The sequence below is a fragment of the Orycteropus afer genome, unplaced genomic scaffold, assembly GCF_000298275.1.
Source record: "Orycteropus afer afer isolate SDZICR_OR568_19922 unplaced genomic scaffold, OryAfe1.0 scaffold01067, whole genome shotgun sequence".
NCBI classification, from domain to species: domain Eukaryota; kingdom Metazoa; phylum Chordata; class Mammalia; order Tubulidentata; family Orycteropodidae; genus Orycteropus; species Orycteropus afer.
This window is the reverse complement of record NW_006922654.1, coordinates 97,600-123,437: the sequence shown is the minus strand read 5'-3', so window position 1 is coordinate 123,437 and position 25,838 is coordinate 97,600. Positions and strand designations below refer to the sequence as shown.

The 25,838-nt window shown below is 47.6% G+C and overlaps 1 protein-coding gene across 1 annotated transcript; it reads left to right on the top strand.

Moving 5' to 3' along the window:
* The first annotated feature begins 3,418 nt into the window (after window positions 1-3,418).
* On the top strand, window positions 3,419-21,036 carry HEYL (hes related family bHLH transcription factor with YRPW motif like). The gene is made up of 5 exons (XM_007958657.2): window positions 3,419-3,498; window positions 11,301-11,367; window positions 13,752-13,835; window positions 17,128-17,209; window positions 20,363-21,036. The coding sequence occupies exons 1-5, from the start codon at window positions 3,419-3,421 to the stop codon at window positions 21,034-21,036; spliced, it is 987 nt and encodes a 328-aa protein (XP_007956848.1).
* The last annotated feature ends 4,802 nt before the right edge of the window (window positions 21,037-25,838 follow it).

The following is a 25,838-nucleotide window of genomic DNA, read 5'->3' as shown; positions in this document are numbered from 1 at the left end:
AAAAAAAAAAAAAAAAAACACCTCACTGCCATCGAATTGGTCCCGACTCATAGTGACCCCTCCTTGGGTTTCCAAGGCGATATCTCTACAGAAGTAGATTGCCCAGTCCCATCACTGACAGCATTGCAAGGAGATCTGGTGGTATACTGGATAAGGCATTTGGCTGCTAACCAGAAGATTGGCAGTTCAAACGCACTAGCTGCTCAGCAAAAGGAAGATGGGGCAATCTTTTTCCATAAGATTTACAGCCTTGGAAATCCAATGGGGGTTGCTATGAGTCGGATTCAACTCGGTGGCAGTGAGTTTGGTTTGGTTTGGTTTTGACAGCACCGTACTTCAGGATAGATCTTGAAATGTTCTTTTTCACAATGAATGTGTTACCATACCTCTTTAATCTGTCATTCCCGGCATAGTAAATCATATGATTGTCTGATTCAAAATGGCTAATACCAGTCCATTTCAGCTCACTAATGCCCAGGATATTGATCATTCCATTTCATTTTTGACAGACTCCAATATTTCTAGATTCATACTTTGTATATCCCACATTCCAAATATTAATGGATGTTTGCAGCTGTTTCTTCTCATTTTAAGTTATGCAAATGAAGGTCCCAAAAGCTTTACTCCATCCACATCATTAAGGTCAACTCTACTTGAAGAAGCAGCTCTACCCTAGTCCTATTTTGAGTACCTTCCAACCTGAGGGGCTCATCTTCCAGTATTATATCGGACAAAGTTTCACTGCTATTCATTAGGTTTTCAGTGGCCAACTTTTTTGAGGTATGGACTGTCATACCCTTCTTCCTAGTCTGCCTGAGTCTGGAAGTTCCACTGAAACCTGTCCGCCATGGATGACCCTGCTGATATTTGAAATAGCGGCACAGCTTCCAGCATCACACCAACATCCAAGCCACCACAGTTAGACAAACTAACAAATTTGTGGTACCTTTCATACTCAAAGGATTACCTTCCCCTCCCAATCATTTTATCAGTCCCAAACAGTCTTTAACAATTTGTCCTTTAGTAGGGCAAAGAGTCCTCAGTGTAATGTTACTCAGGTACCAGACATTGAGGTCTGCTCCAGGTGTCCATCTGATCTGGTCAGATTCTCCAAAAGTTCATCTCGTCTTCAACCTTTCTGGTGTCTGATAAAACTTAGCTGAGATTAGAGTATTCCCTTGCTCTGAGACTCATGAAGTATCAGCATAGCAAAACCGTAAAGGGATGCTAGGTTCATCCGTTACACTCTAGTCTAGCAGTGCTTCCTTCTTAGTCCACTCTTACACATTTACAGTGTTCACAATTACAATTTTTATAATCACAATTAATAGTTAACAATTAATACTCACAAGCGAATCATATAATCCTATCAGCATCTTCACCCACCCTCTCTTCCCAGACCCATCAGGAAAAGAGGAAACTATTCAGTGGGGATCCTTCCTTGTCCTCCTCATTTTGAGTGTAAGCACACGCACCAAAGCATGTAAGCCAGCCACTTCATGCCTTTATCCCCCCTCATTTTACAAAGCCAATTTCTAAATAGTCTGTCCCTATCAAAAATAGTACTCTAAGGAGACAAGCATGTCTTTTGTTCCAATTAGAATTTTGAGCACCTGCATCTGTAAGCAAAGTCTAGTCCAGAACAAGCCATCAAATTGCAACAATCTATACCAGTTCACAGTGTCAAACATCTTGCTCTTCACTTGGTCAATTTCTTCTGGTAAGCTCTCAACCCTAGCATGGGTGGGCTAGGTCCATGGGTGCCAGCCCATTGCAGGCTTAGGAGTCTACACAGCTTCCTGCACTGTATCAATGGGCCCAAATCAGGAGTCCATGGGTGGGGCAAATGGTTAATGCACTCAGCCGCTAATGGAAAAGTTTTCAGAAGAGGTGCCTCAAAAGAAAGGCTACTTCTGAAAACTCAGCCATTGAAAACTCTGTGAAGAACAGTTCTACTCTGACATACATGGGTTCTCTGTGAGTTAGGTCGACTAGATGGCAACTGGTTTAATCAGATCCAAATCAAGGTGTCAGCAGAGCCATGCTCGCTTCTGAGCTCTGGAAAAGAATATGTTCCTTGATTATTCCAATTTCTGCTGGCTGCTGGCATTCCTTGGCTTGTGGGCACATCACTCCAATCTCTGCCTCTGTGGTTCCATTGCCTTCTCCTCTTCTGCTTCAGTCAAATCTCCATCTGTCCCTCATAAAGACACTTCAGAGTGCATTTAGAGCCTAGCAAGATTATCTAGGATAATCCCTTTAACGCAAGATTCTTAATTTAATCACATCTGCAAAGACCCTTTTTCCAGATAAGGTCACATTTACAGTTTACAGGGATTAGGACTTGATATCTTGGGGAAGGGACATTATTCTGTCTACTGCAACTTCTCTGGTGTCTGACTTACCACATCAAGCCCTCTCTTCACCATCCTCTCCTCTCTACCCTTGAAATGTACTCCCCTTTCATGATGTTCACAACTTCCTTCTGAGCCTTGGGAGTTTCTCTGAATAAGAGGATGGCAGATCTTTGTCTCTGTGAATCTTCCCCATCCTTCCCTGGAGGCAGAGCAGCCAGAACTCCCATCAGTGAGCAGGTTGGTCTGTGGGCAGAGGGGTCTCCCAGGCTCTTTCCTCACGTCCCTACCCCCAGGAGCTCTCTCCTGGAGCTCGGGTTTTCCCAGGACAGCAACACCACAGGTGAACTGGAAGCTGATTCTCCACCATCACCAAGGCAGGAGCTCAAAAATCTTGGCCAGGATCCAACCTTCTCAGGCAACACGGCGAAAAATTCAGACACTCCCTTTGGGGGTGATTACCACCCCTCGCAAATTTAAACTGCCATCCCCCCGTATACACACACTACATTCCCCTAATCCTGAGCCTCTATGGGAGGAGCTTCTGAAGGATTCTTGCCCAGGATCAGGTAACAGACACCCCCATCAACCTCGCCAAACCAGATGTGTCTGCCACCCCCAGGAGCCTCGGGAGGCAGGAGCAGGCGGAGTCGACCTTGATGGAGTTGGGACAACATAGAACTGCGCCTCCACAAGCCTGCAGCGCCCTGGCGAGCCAGGGATGGACAGGGACCCCTGGATTCCCCATAAGGCCCCCAAGGGCACGTGCCCAGGGCCACCCAGGGAGCGGCGGGCGCGGCGGCAGGATCCAAGTCTGACGGACCAGCCGTCGGCGGGGGCGCTGACAGCCTGGGGCCTTCCCACGGCTCTGAGAGCGCGTCTCAGCGGAGGCGAGGGGGCGCCCCGGCGCCCAGGGCTGCAGCTCACGAAAGGGCCTTGGGAAGGGGCGGCGGCCGCACACCCAGGGCGGAGCCTGCGCGGAACCCGGCGGGGCCGGGGCGGAGCCAGACTTCGCGACTCCGACCCTGCACAGCCCGTCTGAGAGCCGGCAGCCAGCGCTGGCCATGAAGCGGCCCAGGGACCGGAGTGGCTCCGACAGCGAGTCCGACGGACCGATCGACGTGGGTCGCGAGGACGAACTAAGGTAAGGGCCAGGAGTGGGAGACTGAGCGCGCCGAAAGCGACGAGGTGGGGAGCGCCGCCGATGTGCTCATCGAACACGAAACTAGTCCTCAAGTACGACCTGAGGCAACCTCATGAGAGCCAGGTATGCGCTGCGGCCTGCAGGTGTCAGGATGTGAGGACGTGTGCAGCGTGTGCCGTTACACGCAGTGGTATACCTGGAAGCCTGTGTGTTCTTGGCCATTTAGTGCTCGAGATGCGTTGAAGGAGTTAGAGTTCAGCCCAGGGTGTTGATCTGTAATTGATGACTGTCTTTCTGTCCAAGTGCCAGGGTGAGGCCGTTGGGGAAGAGTTTTCCCTGAAAATCTTAGGGAATTAATAGAGTGTTCGTACCACATCGCCCCTCACCCCTTTCTGGGTCAGGAATCTGCTGACCAAGCAGAATACCATATTTTCCCAGTTTTACCCCAGTGTGGATACACTCTTCATGTAGATAGCAAAAAGCTTCAGGAGGTAGAAAATATCTTCTCCCTTGAATGAAATGGATTTTGAAATTGGTATTGAAGAAACTTAACGCCCAACTCAGAGTAGCTGACTTAGTCATGGTGAGTGCAAGGGCTGGGACTCCAACTCAACTGCTCTTTACAACACCACCCTGCCACCACTGTCTTTCAGCTCTTGGTAAATATTATGATCTGCTTCAGAACTTGTTCTGCTGTTTCCAAACCCTGTGAACTCTGTATGCCTCAGTTTCCTTACCTGTAAAATGGGTATAAATCATAGAGTCGATCTCATTGGGAAAATCGAATGAGATAATGTATATCAAGGGCTTAGCACAGGGCCTAATGCATAGCAAATGCTTAATTAGTGTCAGGCACTCACCATAGGATACCACCCCAAAAGAGCAGCAGGGACCAACTAGGAGTATGTAGACCAGTGTCCCAGCCCTAAATTTGCCACCAACTCACCATGTGACCTAGGATCATTGCTTTTCCTGTCTGAGCCTGTTTCAGCATCAGTAAAATAAAGAAAGATGGGGCAGTGGAAAGTGATCTGACCTGTCGTGGCTCATCCAAACCTCACTCTTTGGGATATAATTGGAGGAGATTCTTCAGTTAATTCTTAGGCTTTTGTTTTGTTTTGTTTTTAAATTTTATTTTGATTTGGGTGAAGATTTACTCTTAGGGATTTTTTGAGGGCTTTTCAAAATTTCAATGCTCACCAGTTTTCTGAGACCAGGAAATCCTGCCTCAATCACAAACCCTAGTAAAGTGCTACCAGCTTCCAATTATTTATTCCCTATAAAATGTAGGGAATAAATATCTCCCTGTATCCTGTATATTAGGTTCGGGGGCTGTATAATACAAGTTTCTGTGTGATATATTAGCCTTTTTAATTGTTTGACAGAAACTGTTATTTAGAGAAGAAATTCATCTAGCCTGTTCCTGCCAGAGGCAGAGGAGGGACCCAACCCCATGTGGTGGGATGGGGGTGAGGAGGTCTCAAATTCAGTGCCATTGAATCTTCATGGATCAGAGGCATGAAATTGATGCAGAGAGCTAGGCCGATCAGAGCCGGCTTCTGTCCTCCAAGAGCCTAGACGGTGACCTGCCAGGTCACATAGAGACCACAGACAGGATAGAAAAGAGATAGAATGTGTGCTGTGGGGGCACTTAAACCGAGAGAGGTCACTCACAACCCAAGACGGCAGGAGGGCTTCTTGAGTGTGGTAGCATTTGGGATGAGGCATCTAGGATCACAGGGCAGTTTTTTCCTATACAGCATGTTGTCATTTCATCCAGAGCCCATCTTTAGAGACTGTGTAGATTCTTAGAGGAGCAGACCCCCTCAGAGCAGAGAAAGCAGTTGGACATCTGGCAGAGGCTGACTTACAGACGCTTCTTTGTAGCACTCACCAAAGGGCCCTCCCCCAAGCAGACATCAATGCTTCAATTCAGGGAGTGCTGAACGATGCCTGCTGTGGCCCAGACCTAGGCTGGGTGTCAGAGCCCAGATGTATCCTGCTCAGCCTCTGCCCCCAGGGGACTCTTAGGGAAGAAGAGCTTCATATACAAAGAACTCTAAAGTCAGATAAACAGTAGCAAGAGCCACAGGTCTGGGGCAGCCAGCCTCCTCAGGATCAGAGGCAGGGCGCAAATCCCCCACGCTCAAAGACATGAGCGTCAGGAGCAGGGTCTGTCCCACTAGCACTGTGGGCTGCTGCCTAGTGGGATCCTGCCCCGGCCTGTGGGACTCACCCACAGAGCTCCTCTCTGAACTGGGCCCCTTGACACTTGCTAGATCCAAACTGAGAATATATCGTCTCTCCCCTCCCCCTCCACAAACATTCAGTGAGTACTGACACATATCAGGCACTGGGTCAGGGGCTGTGGGTCATTCCTAAATGATTGAAGACACAAGGTGGCTTTTGAAGTCAGATAGACCTGAGTTTGCTTCTCACTACCATTAACTTGGGCAATTTACCCCTTTCTGAACCTTCCAAAATAGGAATGTTAATAATCTACCTCGAACATACAGTTTTGCAATGATAATAATAACCAATAAAATACCTGTGCAGGTACACAGATACATAGGTAGACATGTATGAATATGTGTATTTAAGAAGGTATATGTGAATTTATGAATATCCATGTACAGGTGTATCTACAGGCATATGTGTGTGTGTGTGTGTGTGTGTGTGTGTATATATATATATGTTTAAACTACGAATATATTTGTATATATAGTAAACTTCATAGGGGGCACAGTTATAGATACTACCAAGATGTAATAACATAACACCACATGAGATTGATTTACTGAGTTTGAAGGCTTGGGACCATAGTCTCTTGGGAAAACTTAGTCAATTGTTGTAACTTAGCTCATAAAGATAATGTTCTACATCCTAGACTGGTTAGTAATGTCTGGGATCTTCCAAGCTTGCAAGCGGCCATCTAAAATACAATTTTTGGTCTCTTCCTATCTGGAACAAAGGAGAGTGAAGGAAACCAAAGACTTAAGGAAAACATTAGTCCACAGGACTAATGGCCCATGAGAACCTCAGCTACTTGTAGCCTGAGACCAGAAGAACTAGATGGTGCCGGTTACCACTACCACTACTGACTGTTTTGACCAAAGAAGGTCCTTGAACAGGTCCTAGTTGGAATGGGAGAAAAATGTAGAACGAAATTCCAACTCGTAAAAAAGGCCGAACTTACTGGACTGATTGAGACTAGAGGAACCCTCAAGATTATCGCCCTAAAATATCCTTTGATCTTGGAACTGAAGCCACTCCCAGTGCTCACATTTCAGCCAAATAATAGATTGGCTTATAAAATAAACACTATCACCAGTGAATACTGTGTTCCCTTAAGGCAATCAACTATATGAGACCAACAGTCAACATTTACCCTAAAACAAAGATGAGAAGCTAAGGAGGGGCAGGGAAGCTAGATTAATGGAAACAGAACACAAAGAATGGAAATAATGAGGATGTTGAGTCATTGTGAAAAATGTAACTAATGTCATGGAACAAGTTGTATAAAAATTGAATGGGAACCTAATTTGCTATGTAATTCTCATCTAAAACAAAGTAAAATATTAAAAAGTAGTAATAATAACCTCCCTTAAAGTCCCTGGGTGATACAAACAGTTAAGCATTCAACTACTAGCCAAAAGGTTGGCAATTCAAACACACCCAGAGATGCCTTGGAAGATGGGTTTGGCAGTCTGCTTCTGAAAGGTCACAGCCTTGAAAACCCTATAGAATGCACTTCTTCTCTACACACAATGTCACCATGAGTCAGAACTGACCCAAGGCAACTAACAACATCATGAAGGAAAGCACAGAGCTCCTTGCTTTGACATAAAGTAATCTGCGATAAATGCTGCTCTCTAAGGTGATCATCATTCATTTGGGGGGGATGCCATATTCATGAGGCAGCATGGTTCAATGAAAAGAATGGAAATCTTAAGACTGGATTTACTGGGCACAATTCTTTAATTAACTGTGTCTCTGTCACCCCATTTATAAAAGTATTACTTTTCCTAAATGTGAATGGCCCAGTCATATTTAACTGAAGAGTTACTGCACAGTAAATGAGAACAGTGGATGTGAACATGCTGTCTAGAACATAATGTACCAGTTAACCCATGTTACCGAGTCGATTCCAACTCATAGTGACCCTCATTGGGCTTTCAAGGCGGTAAATCTTGATGGAAGTAGATTGCCTCTTCTTCCTTTCATGGAGCGGCTGGTGGGTTTGAACCACCAGCCTTCTGATTAGGAGTCAAATGCCTTAGGTACCGCACCACCAGAGCTCCTTAATGTACCAGTTAGGAGACATAAATGACGGGACAGTATATCCCTGTACCTGGAAGAGCACTGAGTGAAAGTCAGTAGACCTGGCTCTAGTTCTAGATTTTCCTCTTATTTGCTTTGTAGCTTAGGGCAGATCCCTTCCCCTCTCTGAGTCTCCTCATTTTACAAATATGATCAGTGCTCTCTGAGGTCTCTCCATTGTTTTTCTGCCTTTGGTTGTTGCAAAATGAGTAGGGTCATTTGCAAGGGTTCCATGGGGGAGTTCCCAGGGGAAGTCAGCGCAGAGGGTGGTCAGGACTGGCAGCCAGACTGCCTGGAAAGCTGCCCCCCACCAAAGAGACCACCCTGGAATACTGGCTAGGGGCCACTGGAGGCCCATGGAGCAGATCTTGGTGGTCATCACATCTCCTCTGGGTCCATGAAAATCTGCCTTACTTTCAAAGTCCCAGACAAGAAGCTCCCACACCTCCTCCCACTGTCAGGGCCAGATTATGGCTGGAAGCAGGCTCTGGCTGGGGCTCTTGGGAGCTTTAAGGATCAGGGGACTTGAGGGCTATTCAGACAGACAGGAAGTAGGAATTATGAGTGAAAACAGTGTTGAATTTGGAGCCAGAAGACATGCATTCCCATAATAGCTTTGCTCCTTAGCAGCTGCATAGACTAGGCAAGCAGCTTTAGCTCCCCAAGGCTTAGTGTCTTCATCTGTAAAGGGGTTTTTTATAAGGTTCAAATAAGGGAAATATACATAGTGGTGCATAGGAAACAGTAAAGTGAGGTTGGCCTGTGATATATGGGGAAGGGGAATAACCTTGCAGAGAAAAACTGGCCAGGAGATCAGAGAGAGACCCGAGCTGCCTTGCCCTGAAATGGGTGCGTCAGCCTCCACAGATGGTCCCTGAGGAGGGATCAGGATGAGAGGCAGTGACGTGTGTGATGCTAACTCAATACCTCAAGAGATGCCTTATCCAGTGGTAAGGGACAAAGGCCATGTTTCTTAGTGTACCTTGGCTCTCGGGGAAGCTTTGTAAATAGGCTGCCCTACACATCACAGGTTTTGAATGTCTGAGCCCTGGACCTAGCTTACTGGACCCTCCCTTTTGGGAGCTTTCACAGGCTCCTTTCCAGCCCTGTTTATGCAGATGTTTGGGTGAGAGATATCCTTTTCCAGATGTCACTGGATGAGGCCAGGGACATGACACTTGTTGTTGTTGTTGTTATGTGCCGTCGAGTCAGCCCTGACTCATAGCGACCCCTCCTTGGGTTTCCGAGGCAATATCACTACAGAAGTAGATTGCCCAACCTTCCTTCCGAGGAGTGGCTAGTGGGTTTGAACCGCCAGCCTTCTGGTTAGCAGTCAAGTGCCTTAGCCACTACGCTGATCTGGTCTCTCCTGCAACTTTCTCTCTTTGAGCAGTGGATGAAAATGATGCAACCCCAAATGCAAAGAAGGTAGTGACGTAGGCTGAGAGCCCTCCAGTGAGCCACATATGACCCCTTTGCACAAAAGCCTGGGACATAGATTTTATAGCACGCACCTCTCTCTTTCCCAGTGATGCCAAAGACAAAGGCAGGAGGGAGGAGGGAGCTCTACGAAGACCTTTGCTATGTGCCAAGGCTACATTAGTGAATGAAACAGACATGGTTATGATGGAGCTTACAGACTTGCTGGAGAGATAGATACTCAAACAGTCACATAAATATAAAATAACTAATTGGCATAATTATTGTGAATGCAGGATGCTGGGAGACTACAGAGCAGAAGACACCACCTAATTGGGGGGAAGGTGCCATAAAAGCCTCCCCAGGGAGGTGACATTTGAGATTTGAATGACGTAAAGGGCCCAAGACTTGGAATGGGGAGGTGGAGTAGACCAGAAAATTCTAGGCTATGAGCATAGTATCTGCATCCACAGATAGGAATATAGTGTGTTCACAGCACACAGGGCAAGGGAGAGTTGAGGCTAAGGGGTGATTAGGGATAGGTGAGTCACCTGAAAGTTAATGCCCTTGGTCCTAAAAGTAGTGGAAGCCACTGAAGTTTTAAGAAAATTACAAGATCAGATTTGAGTGTAAAAAATGATTCTTCTTGCAGCATAGAAATAGGCTTGTAGGGGATAAAGGAAGTGCAGAGGGACCCCACAAGAAGCTCCTGCAGCCGACCAGGTGAAAGATGATAGCGGCTCAGCCCTGAATGGCAGTAAAGATGAAGACAGATGGGAGATGAATTTTAAACATGGAATTGGCAGGTTTTGGTGAGGTGGGGGTGAGGATGGAGAAGGAAGCTAAGGCCAGGTTTTCCACCTTGCAGAACCAGGAGATTGGGAGGCTTCATGATAAGGGTTAACCCAGGGGGAAGAGAACCTGGTATCGGAGTAGGGCAAGCTTACCGGGACCTGCTGAGATGTGTGGAGTTTTGTATTCCGAAATAACAGGGGAGTCACCTTGTCTGAAGTTGTTTGTTCACATGGTGTCTCCCTACCAGATGGTGAGCAGCTGGGAGGCTGGGGCCTGCCTGGTGTTTCTCTCCTGGCTTCTGACACCAGCCCAGGGCCTGCATGGGGCCTCTGAAGGACTGGCCAAATGAGTAATATACCTCAGTGCAACCCAGCAAATCCTTTCCATTCTGAGAGAGCCCCGGAATCAGGAAACCCATTAGGAGGGTGAGCAGTTGGGCTGGAGATGATTTTGGTCAAAGTCTAGCCAGGAAAACCCCAGGAGGGAGCCTCTTCCGTGTGATGGGAACTCCAGGGGTGTGAACAAACATCCATCATTCATTCAGCCACGCTGGGAGAAGGCCCAGCATAGGAGAGGAGGCCCGAAGTGATGGGGGCCAGGGGCTCTCTGGGGAGACCAGAGCAGTGTCCCGAGAAGGGCCTGTGACCCAGATGCCGTCTGTCCCCGCCCCCACCAGGACCGCGCCGCGTGGGAGGCGGCGGCAGCTGCAGGCCGGGCGAGGGCGGGTGGCCGCCGCGCTCGGCCCGTGGGAAGCGGCAGCATCTGCTCTTTCCACGCTCGCTCCCAGCGGCTCCCTCTGAAACCCAACCCGCCCAGCCCCGCCGCCGCCGCCAGCCCATGCCCTCGCCGGCCCCGCCCCGCACGGATCAGGTTGTAGAGCCCTGGTCGCCCGACCCGCAGTTCCCCGACGCCGCCTGCTGCAGCTAGAGGGGAGGCCAGAGCACTCCAGTGCCAGGAACCAACCCCACCCCCACGCCACCCCCGCAGCCCATAGCTCGCGAGCGCAGCCAGAGCTGCGGCGGCCTCGCCTTGAGGGCAGGAAACCCGGAGTGCTGGGGAGGACTTGGCCAGGGGAGAAATGGACCCTCGGGGAGAAACGCAGAGAAAGCGTTCCTCCCACGCCTGCCCTGCGGCTCTTCCTGGCCTGGGAGCCAGTGGCCGCCTGGGAGGGGGATGTGCTCCCCGACAGTCCGGCCTCACTGAGGTCAACCCAGACCACTGTGATAGTCCCCAAGTGCTGAAAAATAAACCTTTCTCTTCCTCTCCAGCCAGATGGCCAGGCCACTATCCACCGCCAGCCCTTCACAGATGCAAGCCAGGAAGAAACGGAGAGGGGTGAGTGTCCATCACAGCTGAGCTGCCTCATAAAGGGTCCTGTTACTTCAGGGGCCTGACCCAGAGGGAGACCGGTCATCCTGAAGCTAGCTAAACTGTCTGGGTTCAAATCCTGCCTCTGCCAGTAATTATTAGCAGGGTGACTTTGGGCAAGCCACCCACTCTCTTCATGCCTCATTTCCTTCTCTGTATAACTGAAATAAGGATAATAACTCCCTCGAAGGGTTGTTTGGAAGATTAAATGGATTAATGTAAAGCACTCAGAACAATGCTGGACATAATATAAACTTTTGTTTAAAATTGTTATTACTGATACCCCAGCCTTCCCTTCTACCTCGTCTTCTTTGAGCCCAGAACTTTCATTTTGTCTCCGTGGGCTGAGTGGGGGACAAAAGGAGGCTTCCCAGCTTGCTACTGGCAATCTTGTTCCAGACACACTTTTCCCTGCAGGAGGTAGCTATGCTAAACAGGAAGAGACCTGCAAGGGGAGTCCAGACCAAAAACTAAACCAAACTCACTGTGGTCATGTCCTTTCCAACTTAGTGACTGCTCCTTGGATTTCTGAGGCGGTATCTCTACGGAAGTAGATTGCCCAGTCTTCCTTCCAAGGAGTGGCTGGTGGGTTTGAACTGCCAGCCTTCTGATTAGCAGTCAAATGCCTCAGGTACTGTGCAACCAGAGCTGGGGAGTCCAGAGACCTGGAATTTGGCCCCAGCCCTGTCACTCACTAACCATGAGACTTTAGGCAAACCACTTATTTCCGGCCCTCATTTTTTTCATCTATAAAGTGGGAGCCATCATTTCTGCTCAGCTATCGGTATCTTGAAGGGAGCTCTGGTTGCGTAGTGAGTGGTTAAGGCGTTTGTCTGCTAACCAGAAGGTCGGCGGTTCAAACGCACCAGCTGCTCCAAGGGAGGAAGATAAGGCAATCTACTTCTGTAAAGATTTACAGCCTTGGAAACCCAGTAGAGGTAGCTGTGAATCAGAATCAACTCAATAGCAGTGGGTTTTGGTTTTCTTGGTTTGTCAGTATCCTGGAGGTCCCTGGGTGGTGCGTATGGTTTATGCTCGTTTACTAACCTAAAGATGGATGATTCAAGCCCACCCAGCAGTGCTGTGGAAAAAGGCCTTGCAGTCTATTTCCATAAAGGTTGCCAACAGGAAAATCCTGTGGGACAGTTCTACTCTGTAACTCCTGGGACCTTCATGAGTCGGATTCAACTCCATGGCAGTGAGTTTGGTTTTCAACAGGTTTATCAGCATTCTGCTGCCAGTAGTGTGAGGTGAGAATGAGACAGTTCAAATCAAAGGACTTGCAGCCGTAGAGAGCAGTGCTTAGGACTCCTCAGACCTCCCGATGACCCAGCAACTACAAGAATAACCCTGGACCAAGAGGGGGCCTCCGAGATCTGCTCCAGCACTGTGACTGGTGTCCCCAGTCTGACTGGTTGATACTGGTATCCCACACTTTTCGAAAGTTCACTTTACACCACTTGGCTTTTATGGAAGACCTACATTAGTACCTGTTTTCACTAACTGAAATAAATCTGAAAAGGATTTTCAAAAGAAAAAAGTGAGAAACGAAACTAGTGTTCAGCCTTTGTTTTGCAGCTGGTTGTTAGACAGCTCACACTTGGCAGCACTACTGACATTGTCAAATTCCTTCCTCAAGAACTACACTCAGCATCTCAGCATTAAGCCTCCATAGCTTTGAACTATGTCTGTGACTACTGTATGATACTCAAAAACCAAAACCAAACTCACTGCCGTCAAGTTAGATCCGACCCACAGTGACCCTTCCTTGGGTTTCCAAGGCAGTTATCACTATACAAGTAGATTGCCCAGTCTTCCTTCCAAGGAGTGGTAGGTGGGTTTGAACTACCAGCCTTCTGGTTAGCAGTCAAATACTTTAGGCACTACACCACCAGAGCGCCTATGATAGTGTTATCTTAGGTTTTATGTGTTATTTGGTATGATTTCGTAGCTTATTTCTGGAGTCTAAGAACACTCAAAAAAAATCACATATAAATTAATGATAATTCTTCTCTTTATGCTAATTCAGTTTATGAAAGCTTTCCTAGAAACCCTGTACTTTTGGAAGTGGGGAAAACTTGTACCTTCCTGTACAGGTTAAATATTTTGAACATCATTCCCACAGAATAAGACAAGAGACCTGAGTTCTATTCCCAGTTCTGCACTTCTTACTGTGTGACCTTTAACAAATCACTGCCCCTCTCTGAGCCTCAGTTTTCTCCTCTATAAAATAAGAACAGATTTATCTCCCTCAAAAATATTATGAGGGAAAATATGAGTCATTGCTCACCAAGGCACATTGGAAATTGTGATGAAGCACCCACATGTAACTTCTTGACTTTGTTTCTTAGATCATAGAGAAACGACGCCGAGACCGCATCAACAGCAGCCTTTCTGAATTGCGGCGCTTGGTCCCCACTGCCTTTGAGAAGCAGGTATGTGACGTTGCTGATTGTGCTAGATGAAATACTGTGTGAGTGGCAGATAAGGTTCATTTCTTGTGGCGTCTCTGTTGATTAACAGCAACTGCCTGAGATGCTGTGATCACTCTCTGATATCTGTCACTGGATGAGAGAAATGGAAATTTGTATTTACTGAAGTCCTACAGTGTCCCAGATGTTGTAGCCTTATATCCATCATCCCACTGAATTGAATCCTCAATATGATCCTAAAAAGTAGGGACCAGTGATTGATGTGGGTAAAGGGATGGGCAATGTACCAAAATGAATGATCAACACAGTGGCACTGAGGAAGAGGAAGACACAGAGAGGTGCACAAGAGGTATAAACAACAAAGATAAACTCTTTTATATATACAGTACTGCATTATCAGTGATAATGAACATTAATCTGTGGGTAAGTAGATAGGTAGACTGAATGATCAGGTATGTCTGGGCACAAAGGAATATACCCATGACCATATATAAGGTTGGCAGATGATATTTCTACTTACGTATTTGTATGTGCTGTAAGAATATCCAAATATGTAATTATGGTCACTGCTTGGTCACAGCCAGCTACCCAGAGGGACTGAGTAGTTGAACCTGTGGGATCAGGACCATAGTTGCAGGGGACATCAAGCTCAATTGGCATAACATACTATACAAAACATTGTTCCATCTCCTACTTTGGTGAGTAGCGACTGGGATCTTAAAAGCTAGCAAGCTGCCATCTAGATGCAACGATGGGTCTCTCCTCATCAAGAAGAAAGAAGAAAACCAAAGTTAGTGGAAACAATCAGTCCTAGTGACTGGTACACCATCCAATCTGTAGCCTATACAACTATGAGACCAGAAGAACTAGATGGTGCCCGGCTACCACTGTCATCCACTTGGAACGGATGTAGAAGATCCTGCATAGAGAGGGAGAACAATGTGGAACAAAACTCAAAATCATTTGGAGGCAAAAAAAAAAAAAAAGAAGAAGAAGGTGGGGACCAGGTTTGCTGGTCCAATAGAGCCTGGTAGAACCACTGAGACTATGGCCCCTAGCTGCCCTTCAGGTCTGGAATTAAACCCACACCTGTGGTTTCCAGCCAAACTAAGTACAGGCATGTGAGTTAAACATTTACCTCAAGTAGACACACGCCTTGGATAGAACAATCATGGGAGAAGGAAGGGCTGCTTATGCACAGGGAGACAGCTCAGGGGGCAGGAGAGTATGGAGGGATGGACACTGGGAAGAGGTAACTATGGGGGGAAATGGGAGAGGAGCTGTTGCATTGTGGTAAATTGTGATCAATGACATGAGACAAAGTATATGTGAACCACTGTATGGAAAGTGAATTTGCTCTGTAAATCTTCACCCAAATCAAAATAAAATAAAAAATATCTAAATATGTAATATAGCTAACAAAGGGCAAAGTTATGATAACTTCTTGGCCACAGCCAATGACCAGTGATTGAGATGTTGGACCTAAGGGCTCGGAACCATGGTCGCAGGGGACATCAAGCTCAATTGGCATAACATACTAAACAAAAACATTGTTCTACATCCTACATGGTGAGGAGCAACTGGGATCTTAAAAGCTTGCAAGTGGTCATCTAGATGTAACGATGGGTCTCTCCTCATCCAGAGCAAAGAATAGTGAAGAAAACAAAAGACGCATGGAAGCAATTAGTCCAAGGGACTAATAGACCATGCAGTCCTCAGCCTGTACGACTATGAGATCAGAAGAACTACATGGTCACTGGCCACCACTGTCAGCCACTCAGAAAAGGGGTCAGTGCAGCAGATCCTGGATAGAGTGGGAGAGCAATGTGGAAGGAAACTCGAAATCATTAAAAAAAAAAAAAAAAGACCAGGTATACTGGTCTGATAGAACCTGATGAGACCCCTGAGACTATGGCCTCTAGTTACCCTTCAGGTCTGGAACTGAACTCACTTCTATGGCTTCCACCCAAACAATAGACAGGCATAGGGGGTGAACATTTTCATCAGATAGAAACACTCTTTATAGTGATCAATTGTGGGAGAATAGAAGGGCAGTGTTTGCACAGGAGATAGCTCGGGAGGCAGGAATGCATAAGAAAGAAGGACTCAGGGAAGTGGGTAACTACAAGGAGGAAGTGGGAAGAGAGCTGTTACATTGTGGGGAATTGCAGTCAACGTCATGAAACAAAATGTGTATCAACTGCTGTGTGGAAAATGAATTTGCTCTGTAAACTTTCACTCAAAATCACAATAAAAATTAAAAAAAAAAAAAAAAGGATTATTATGCCTGTTGCACAGTTGAGGAAATTAGGGCACAGAGAGGCTAACATAACTTAGGCCTGATCACACCTAGTAAATAGTAGAGCAGAACTGGAACACAGGGCTGTGTGATTCTCAAGTCCCCTGTCCCTCTGCTCTGTTAGCATTTCCAAAACTATTTGAAAGTGCACCATGTTGCTCAGGGGCTGAGCACTCTGTCATTGAACATGTTGGGGTGGCAGACAACATAGTGGGGAGGGTGGGTTAAACCAGATAGCCTGAAAGATTCTTACATTGTGCTCCAAAACATGGATCATGGGTCACCTGCCTTCCCTTATGCTGGTGAGAACAAATCAGACATTCCTGAGATACTCACTGAAACCTTCACAGGACCAGCCATTAATTAGACCTGGTGCCTGCCCTCAAGGGATCCACTTGAAGAGTCTGACCCAGTGGTTTCACCTGGGGGACCAGGTAATACTGGAGGCTTAGGAAACACTTTCTGAGAGAGAGGACACAGGAAGAGGAAGTGCTTTGGAGGTAGGGTGATGTGCTAGATCTTGGGCATGGTGAGTAGAGATGGTCTAAGAGACCAGGTGTGCAGGAGTGGCCTTCTGAGGAATGATCAATATGGTGATGGTGGTTGAAACCATGGAGACAGATGAGACCGTCCAGAGAAAGCATGCAGACTTAGAAGAGCAATGTGCTAGTACCCACTGGGAAGAGCACCACCATGTAATGAGCAGGCAGAGCAAGAGGCAAGGTAGAAGGAGAACGAAGAAAAAGTGGTGTCATGGAGGCTAAGGGAGGAAGGTCTCAGGAAGGAGGAAGTGGTCAGCAGTGTCCAGAGCAGTGGACAGGTGCACTAAGAAGAGAACTGAAGAGACATTGGCCAAAGCAGAAGCCCAATTCAGGTGGTTGAGGAGTAAGAGGAAGGTGAGAAATTGAGACAGTGAGGACAGATGACACTGTGCAGAGGAGGGGAGCAATGGAGGTCAACTGGAGGCCTTTACTCTTCTGTCTTCTGAACACACAGGGCTCCTCCAAGCTGGAGAAGGCTGAGGTCTTACAGATGACGGTGGATCACTTGAAAATGCTCCATGCCACTGGTGGGACAGGTACTGATGCTTTTCTCTCCCAGGAGTCATTCATGCAGCAAGTATTTAAAGGCTGTGGCCTGGGGATATACAACTGAGCAAAGTAGATGTGGTCTCTGCCTTCTAGGCACTCACTGCAGGCCTTGCTAGAACATCTGCAAAGCTTCTTTCTCCTCTTTTATAGCATCTCCCTCTTACTTTCAGTGTCTCCACTGAAAGTCTTTCATCCATGCCATCCTGTCTTAGACCTTGGAGGAGCTTTCTTTTACATCACACTGTTCCTATTGGTCCCACCCTCCACGGCCTTGTTAAAAATTACCCTTCATGAGCTAATTTTCACTGGGATCCCAGTCTGGGACCTGCGTGGATCCAGGGAGGGGTCCGCCTGGGATTTTAGCCACAGACATTCTACTGATATGGAACATCTGGCCTCCTAGGCTGTGCATCCTTGACAGTGCTGGAGTGATATGTCATATGCATGTAGTCTGTTCTATACGAGATTATAATAGAAAGCAAATGTAACTCATTCCAATATTTTGAGCTAGTCCATTAAAATAAAGTCATGCAACTATGGCTTTTAAATAGCTTCCAGACAAATGGTAAGTTTGTCTACGTGAAGTCTCTCTGTGTGTTTTGATGATTTCACAATTGGGAAACCTTAAAAGCTCCCCAACTCTTGGCCACATACACCAAAATCCCAGAGACTTAACTTGCTACCCCTTTAAGGGGACAATTGCATTTCAAGTGGCCCAGTCTGGTGTTTCTCAGGCCTCAGTATGCAGCCATATCTTCTGGAGGCAGGCAGAGTTGTGGGTCACACCCCAGAGATTTTGAGGCAGTAGGTCTGGATTGGGGCTTAGAAATTTTCAAGTCAATAAGGATGCCCAATGACCCTGATGCAGCTGGTCACTTTGAGAACTACCACCAAAGGAATGCATTACCCTACCATTAGAGACTTCTGTCTCTAATCAGCCAGCGGAGAAAATAGTTCAAACTACATTTATGGTTATCCAATTAAAAGGAAAATAATGATTAATATTTGGGCAACATTTTACAGTTTTCAAAGTGCTTTCATATACGTTAACTCATCTGATTCTCACAAGAGCCTCTAGTAGGGGTTGTTATCATTTTATGACTAAGAGTTAATGGGAAGGCAGACATTAGGACTTGAATCTTGGCTCTACTACTTACTAGCTTTATCACCTTGGAAAAATGACTTAATCTCTGTGTTCCTCAGTTTCTTCATCTCTAAAATGGGAGTAGTAGGCTTTTTATTAGCATCAGGAGGAGCCTTGGTGGTACAGGAGTTAAATGCTCAGCTATTAACCAAAAAGTTGGTTGTTTGAACCCACCAGCTGCTCTGCAGGAGTAAAATATGGCAATCTGTTTCCATAAAGATTACAGCCTTGAAAACCCTATGAGGCAGTTACACGTTGTCCTATGGGGTCACTATGAGTTAGAATTGACTCAACACCATTGGGATGGGTGAGAATTAAATTAGATAATGCATATAAAGTGCTTCGGGAGCTCTGGTGGCGTAGTGCCTAAGGTATTTGACTGCTAACCAGAAGTCTGGTGGTTCAAACCCACCAGCCACTCCTTGGAAGGAACACTGGGTAATCTACTTCCATAAAGATACTGCCTCAGAAACCCAAGAAGGGGTAGCTATGAGTTGGAGTCAACTCTATGAAAGTGAATCTGGATTTTTTTTTTTTTTTTAATATAAAGTGCTTCATAAGAACTCAGTCATTGTTGATTTAAAAAGAACAGCAAACACAGAAAGGGAAAAGGGTTTGCTCAGACTCACACAGCTAAGTATACAGCATTGGCCATGAACCAGGGAACAGATATTTGCTACCATAGTCATGAATCTGTCTTTGCCCAAATGGTGGTGGAGAGAGGGGCAGGTGTATAGAGGCAGTGAGGATGTGAATACCTCTGCTGAGCTGTCCACTTAGTCATACCTCACCAAAATCAGGGCAAAGAGAGGGTCCCCAGCCTGATGTCAGTGGCCAAAGATCAGAGTAGGGTCCTGCTTTCCAGAGTCTTTTCAGAGTAGGATCCTTTGGGCCAGGGGACAGACTCAAACCCTTACAGGGGCCAGGTGAGGAAAAAAATAAAACCAAAAAAAAAAACCCAAACTCACTGCCATCAAGTCAATTCCAACTCATAGCAACCCCCTTTGGGTTTCTGAGCGATAAATCTTTATGGAAGTAGGTTGCTCAGTCTTCTTTCCACAGAGTGGCTAGTGGGTTTGAACCACCAGCCTTCTGATTAGATTAGTCAAATGCTTTAGGCACTATGCCACCAGAGCTCCTTAATACAGTAGCTAACTTTTTAATGTATTGAGCATTTGCTATGCAGCATTTCATTTAGTTTCACCCTCATGACTCTAAAGGCAGGTTCTATTATATCCCTGTTATACGTTATTGTTGTTATGTGCTATCAAGTCAGCCTCAACTCATAGTGACCCCTCCTTGGGTTTCCAAGGCAGTATCACTACGAAGTAGATTCCCCAACCTTCCTTCTGAGGAGTGGCTGGTGGGTTTGAACCACCAGCCTTCTGGTTAGTAGTCAAGTGCTTTAGGCACTATGCTACCAGAACTCCCCCATCCAAACCCCCCGTTATACAGCTAAGGAAATTGAGGCATAAAGTGATTAAGAGATTTGTCCATGGCCAGATAGTTAAGTGGGAGAGCCAGGATTTGAACCTAGCTCTGCTGCCTCCAAAGACCTCATGTTTCACTGCTGTGGTATGCTACCTTCTCCAAGGGGCCTCTCAGCTCTCGTGACTGCTGCCACCACCTCTAACCTTATCAGCAGGCAGGGTTGTTTTACATTTTGTGTTGTGCACAGCCTTTTCACACTTGGGCTAGTGTCTACTTAAATGAAGATATCTTGACCATAAAGTTTCTTCTTTGGATTAATTATGAATAGTGATGAAAATAAATAATACATTTTATAATGCTTCATATTTAGTAAACTCATCTGATCCTCATAGCACACCATACTTCACTCCAGGCAGGGATTATTCTCCCCCCTGTACTGATGGGGAGACTGGAGCTCAAAGAGATGGGATGACATTCCAAGGTCACACAGAGAGTGAGTGGAAGAGGCCAATCTAGAACTTTTCCCCATGCCTGGCATACCCTCACGGTGCCCCTCTTTTTGCAGGGTTCTTTGATGCCCGCGCCCTGGCCATTGACTTCCGGAGCATTGGTTTTCGGGAGTGCCTCACTGAGGTCATCAGGTACCTGGGGGTCCTGGAAGGGCCAAGCAGCTGTGTGGACCCCGTCCGGATTCGCCTTCTCTCTCACCTCAACAGCTACGCAGCCGAGATGGAGCCTTTGCCTACACCCACCAGCCCCCTGGCCTTCCCTGCCTGGCCCTGGTCCTTCTTCCACAGCTGTCCAGGGCTGCCAGCCCCAAGCAGCCAGCTCTCCATTCTGGGCAGAGTGCCTGGCCCTGTCCTCCCCAGCAGCGCCTCTCCAACTTACCCCATCCCAGCCCTCCGAGCCACTCCCATGCGCCGAGCTGCTGGCACCATCCTGCCGGCCCGGAGGAGTTTCCTGCCCAGTCGAGGGGCCTCTTTGATCCGAAGGGCCCGCCCCCTGGAGAGGCCAGCTGGCCCTGGGCCCATGGCCCCCAGCAGCAGGGCTGCCAGGAGCAGCCACATCACATCCCTCCTTCGATCTTCCTCCCTGACACCCCCTGGTGCTGTGGGACCTGCTGCCCATGTGGCTGTTCTTGCCCCCAGCCCCTCTTCCCCAGGGCCGCGTGGGAGGCCTGCGGGAGCTGTACTTTGCCGTTCCTGGGTCTCTGAAATCACTGAAATCGGGGCTTTCTGAGATGGCACTCCTTACCCAGGAGTGAGGAAAGTCCTTTTTCCAGCAGTTCTAGAAATGGCACTGCCTTTTCTGCTTTAAGCCAGTCCTGCCTGGACTAGCTAATATGTGAAGGCATTTTCTTTACCCATCAGTGGTCCCTCTTCCTTTGGTCTGTCTCTCCTCACTGCTCATTCTAGCTTGTAATCCCTAGAGACGCGATAGCATTTCTCCCCTGGGCAGATGAGCCTGGGAGAGCCCCTAAGAGCTGTGCCCAACCCCTCTCCTGCCCCGGTACACACTGGGCAGCAGGCATAAATCTCAGGTCTGGGAATGAAGCTTTCACCCAAAGGGTACAATAGCCTGAGGCAGTCTGCTTCAGTAGAGAGGTCAGGCCCCAGTGAAGGTCAATGACAAACTGGCTACAGTTTTCCCAAGCCCAGTGGTCAGAACATACTGTCTGCCCCACTTCTGGGACATGGTAACTCAGTAGGGTCAAATCTTCTGGGAATTGTCTGCCTCTGCCCACCTGTCTTCAGCCCACCCTATCACAGTGAACCACAGGACAGACTCATTCTCCATGATGGCCAGACCTGGGGGGCGGGGAGCCCAGTAGGGCTTGCTTTGCCTTTCTCCTAGCCACAGACACCCACTTTCCAGCTGACTAACAGTTCCCTGCACACAGCTTGCATGAGGAGCCTGACCAAGAGGTTTCTGGGCTGCAGGAAGGCTCCTTGATGGGGTGTCACCAGCAGGCCTTGGATAGTGAGTGTTCCCAGACAGGACCCCAGGTTGGGAAACTGAGGGCAAGCTCCACCCTTGAGGCATGTGGTCCCCCTGCTGGGTGCACAGTGTGTGGGGTGGAGGAACCGCGTGATGGCTCCCAGAGAGGAATCCTCTTGGGATTCAGCACCAGACGCTTGTGTGTCTGGTTTGCATCCAGCTCACAGAGCCCAGACTGCTGGAACAGCCAAGGGCTGTCAGGCTGGATAAAAATAACTGTGAGGAGGGGCGAGAAGAAGGACAGTCACAGGCGGCTTGGCCCTCCAAGGTCACACTGTGGGTTGAGGGCCTGAGATCCTGTTCAGCTAGGAGTCCACACAGCCACTAGCTCTACCAATAGGCCATTTACCCAGCTCCAACCCAGGGCACTTTTCTTCTTAAGAGAGAGCACAATGGCCCAGCAGCCATTCCCCATGGAAAAGCAGAGACTGGACAAGATAGGGACAGATCCCGGCCTGACATGCAGCTGGACCGGTGTTGGTATACCAGCTGTTAAAATATTGAAACATTTCTGTGCTGGTTGGTGAATATCTGCTTCTCTTGAGTACTTCTGAGTATCCCCTAGGACCCCCATGATTTGGTTAAGGCTCGGCCAACCTGAGATGGTGGGATGGCTTCCAGCTGCCATTCTGCACTGGTTATTGAATCCCTGCAGACTTGTCACCCCTGGGGAGATCTCACCACCATCACCCTTTGATGGAACCACCCTCCCCAGAAACTGAATTGAGAGGACTCTGTGAGCTCAGAAGTGGAATTGCAACAACCATGGGGGTGGGGTGGGAAATGGCCCTTTTCAGAGGAGTGGGTCAGAGAGCAGAGATTGTTGGAATGACCCAGAAAGCTCTCTTCAAAGGGCAGCTTCTCAAGGAGGAATAAAGAGCTGAAGCAGTTCTCTCACACCTTGGTGTGAGTTAGTTCAAGCACTTTGCTTTCCTCCTGGACCACATGAGGGGGTGGGTGATCATTTCAAAGAGTGGTCTCCTGAGGGAGATGGCAGAGAGTGGGTATAGGGCAGCTCTGCCAACTCCCAGGAGTTGGGAGAAGGGGACCAAGGGATGTGAACAGAAAGCAAAGACCAGCTTCACTTTTCCCACAAAGGAGAACACTTAGGACAGGAAGAAGAAATATGCTATCTTCTCTCCCTGGCTTCCCCATGTGGTGCCCCACCACTCCCAGGATGCCAGGTCCATGCTGCAGTCCTGCAGTTAGCAGCTTCCTATGGTGAGAATAGTGGGGCTGTGGGAAATACATTTCCATGTTTCAAGTACCAGCTCCAAAAGACTTTGTTGACACCATTGAAGGACGTAGAAGTGGCCCAGAACTTTCAGCATCTTCGTTGATCTTGGACCCATTTTCCCCAAGAGATTGGAGGGATGGGAGGGAGGTAACTGTGTGTATTTGTTTTTGTGGTTGAGGATTTGTATCTTTAGTTTATATTCCCAAGCCTTCCTGGTGCTTGCCACCCCCCACCCCGTTGCTGGGATTGTTACAGACACTGAATAAATGATTTTTAGTTCTTCTGGAAACTTCCCATAGATTCCATTTCCTAAATATCTCTGGAGTTCATCCACTTCTCTCTCAATACACAGCCATCACCCCAGCCTGAGAACATCCCTCCTCCTCTCCTGATCACTGCCCTCCCCTCCTGAAAATCAGTTCTCAACAGCTACCAAAGAGATCTTTAACTGTGCAAATCATATCATCTCTAGTTTAAAACCCTTCAGAAGTCCTTTGTATTACTAAAGTCAAGTCCTAGCTCTTCCTCCATTGGTCTGCCCTAACCTCCCTTCCAACCTCCTATATTGCCAATCCTTACCTTATTTCCTATATTTCCCCCACCGTGACCTTCCTTTATTTTCTCAATATTCCAACCTCTTTCCCATAGACTTTGCATATGCTACTATTCTCTGCCCAGAATGCTCTTCCCCTACTCTTTGCCTGGCTGAGTTCTTCAGACTCTCAGGCCTTGGCCTGTCACCTCCTCAAACAGGCCTTCACTGACTACAGTACTTAAACCCTCCATGTTAATTTCAAAGGCCCTTATTTGCTTCATGGGGATTTTGTTATTATATACCCATCTGCTTCTTAACTTAATGGTTGACTGTCTCTCCCACAAGAATGTAAGCTCCATGAGGGCAGGGACCATGCCTGGAGTACTCTGCGCTCTGTACCCAGTGCCAAGCACAGTGCCTAGTTCAAAGTAGGCATTCAATAAATATTGACTAAGTGAACTGAGGAGGTGAGGAGTCTCCTGGACTCATGCTGTTGGATGGTGTTGGCCCCTCTGAGAGGTGACATTTGGAAAGACTTTGAGGGGAGCCAGGACAGCAAAGTGAGAGCCAGGGCCAAGGGTTTGGAAGTTCTGGCAAATGGTACAGAGACTTTGGCCAAAGAAAAACACAAGTGTGCTCACTCTGGAGCATGGTAGATGAGAACAAGTGGGGGGCCCCTGCCAGCAGGTATTGGTTCTCCATTCTTGGTTTGGCTCTCTATGGTCGATTCTCAAACCAAAAACAAAAACCCACTGCCATTGAGTTGATTCGGACTCGTAGGGACCCCCATTGGGTTTCTGAGGTGCTGAATCTTTATGGAAGCAGATTGCCCAGTCTTCTGCAAAGTGGCTAGTGAGTTTAAACCACCAACCTTCTGGTTATCAGTCAAGTGCCTTAGTTCTGGTGCCACCAGAGCTCCTTGCAGCAGATTCAACAAACACCCTCAGAAATCTGCTTCTTGCCAGGTTAGGCATGGCAGAGCCAGAGGTAATGAGGACACTGTGGAACTGGGGACGGTGGGGGATCTAGCTGTCTAAATGACAGTGAGTTGAGAATGGAGAGAGGTCTGTTGAGGAGGCCACAGAGGAGAGAGTCACTGCCTCTGCCCATGGTAGTCATGGGAAGGAGGCTTCTTTCCCAAGAAGGGTGAGGGGAGGCATTCTAACAGCAGAGGGAACTGCTTGTGCAAAGACCTAGAGACTTCATCAAGAGGAACTCTAGAAATTGTCTTTGAGTTGAGCACAGGTCTTCAGTAATACAGTGAGGAGCAACTTAGCTCAGACTTCCTAGATTCAGGTCCTAGCTCTGTCACTTAGGGTTGTGGCCTTGGGCAAATTGCTTAATATCCCTGAATCTCACATTCTCACCTATAAAATAGGGCTGATGGGAGTAATGGCAGAGTGTTAACTCATTGTTAACTGAGTGGTAACTATGTGCCAGACACTGTGCTTTTCTTGGAATGTCCTCATTTTATAGATGAGGAAAGTGACACCCCTAATGTTAGGTGAGAATTGAATAGATAATACAATAAAGCTCTCAGTAAAATGCGTAGCTCATATTAAATGCTCAATCTTAGTTATTGGTGTTGATGATGGAAAGAGGCTGGATCCAAATGGAATGAATTGAGTGCCATGCAAAGACTTTGGGCTTCAACCTGCAGGCAGTGTAAACCAGGAAGGTTTTTCTGGCGGAAAGTCAAGGTCCTCGCGCTGAGCTACTCCTTCATAACTTGGGCACAACATTTGGTGCGTTGGCCGGGAAGGGAGGATTCGGATCGAGTGAAGTTGCCTACGACAGTAGGAGAGTTTCGGGAACTGGAGCCGGCTGGACTAGATACGTCTTTTGCGTAAAGACACTAGTCCATCAGGAAAGGCTAGGCACTGGTGGACGCACCGGGTGAGCGGGGGAAGGTGCCCTTCCTCAGCTCACAGACAGGCTGTGGGCGTTTGCTGGTAAGGGCAACCCACTTCTGGGGAGGGGAGAGGACCCTCCAATCTATGGTACAGGAACGAGATCTCTTCTGGGTATCGGATATCTGTGCTGTCTGGTTTGGTGTCTCTGGGCATCAAATATTTTGTACTGTCCATTTTAGTGTGTGGCCACTGTCTTTTGTTCGTTCTGTGTTTTCTTGAAGAAGGTTGAAATGGGACAGAAACAGACTACCCCTCTGTCCCTGATGATTGAACATTTTTCAGAGTTTAAGACTAGAGGATCTAGTTTGTCTGTGATAATTAAGAAGAATAAACTAATAACTTTTTGCTCCTCAGAATG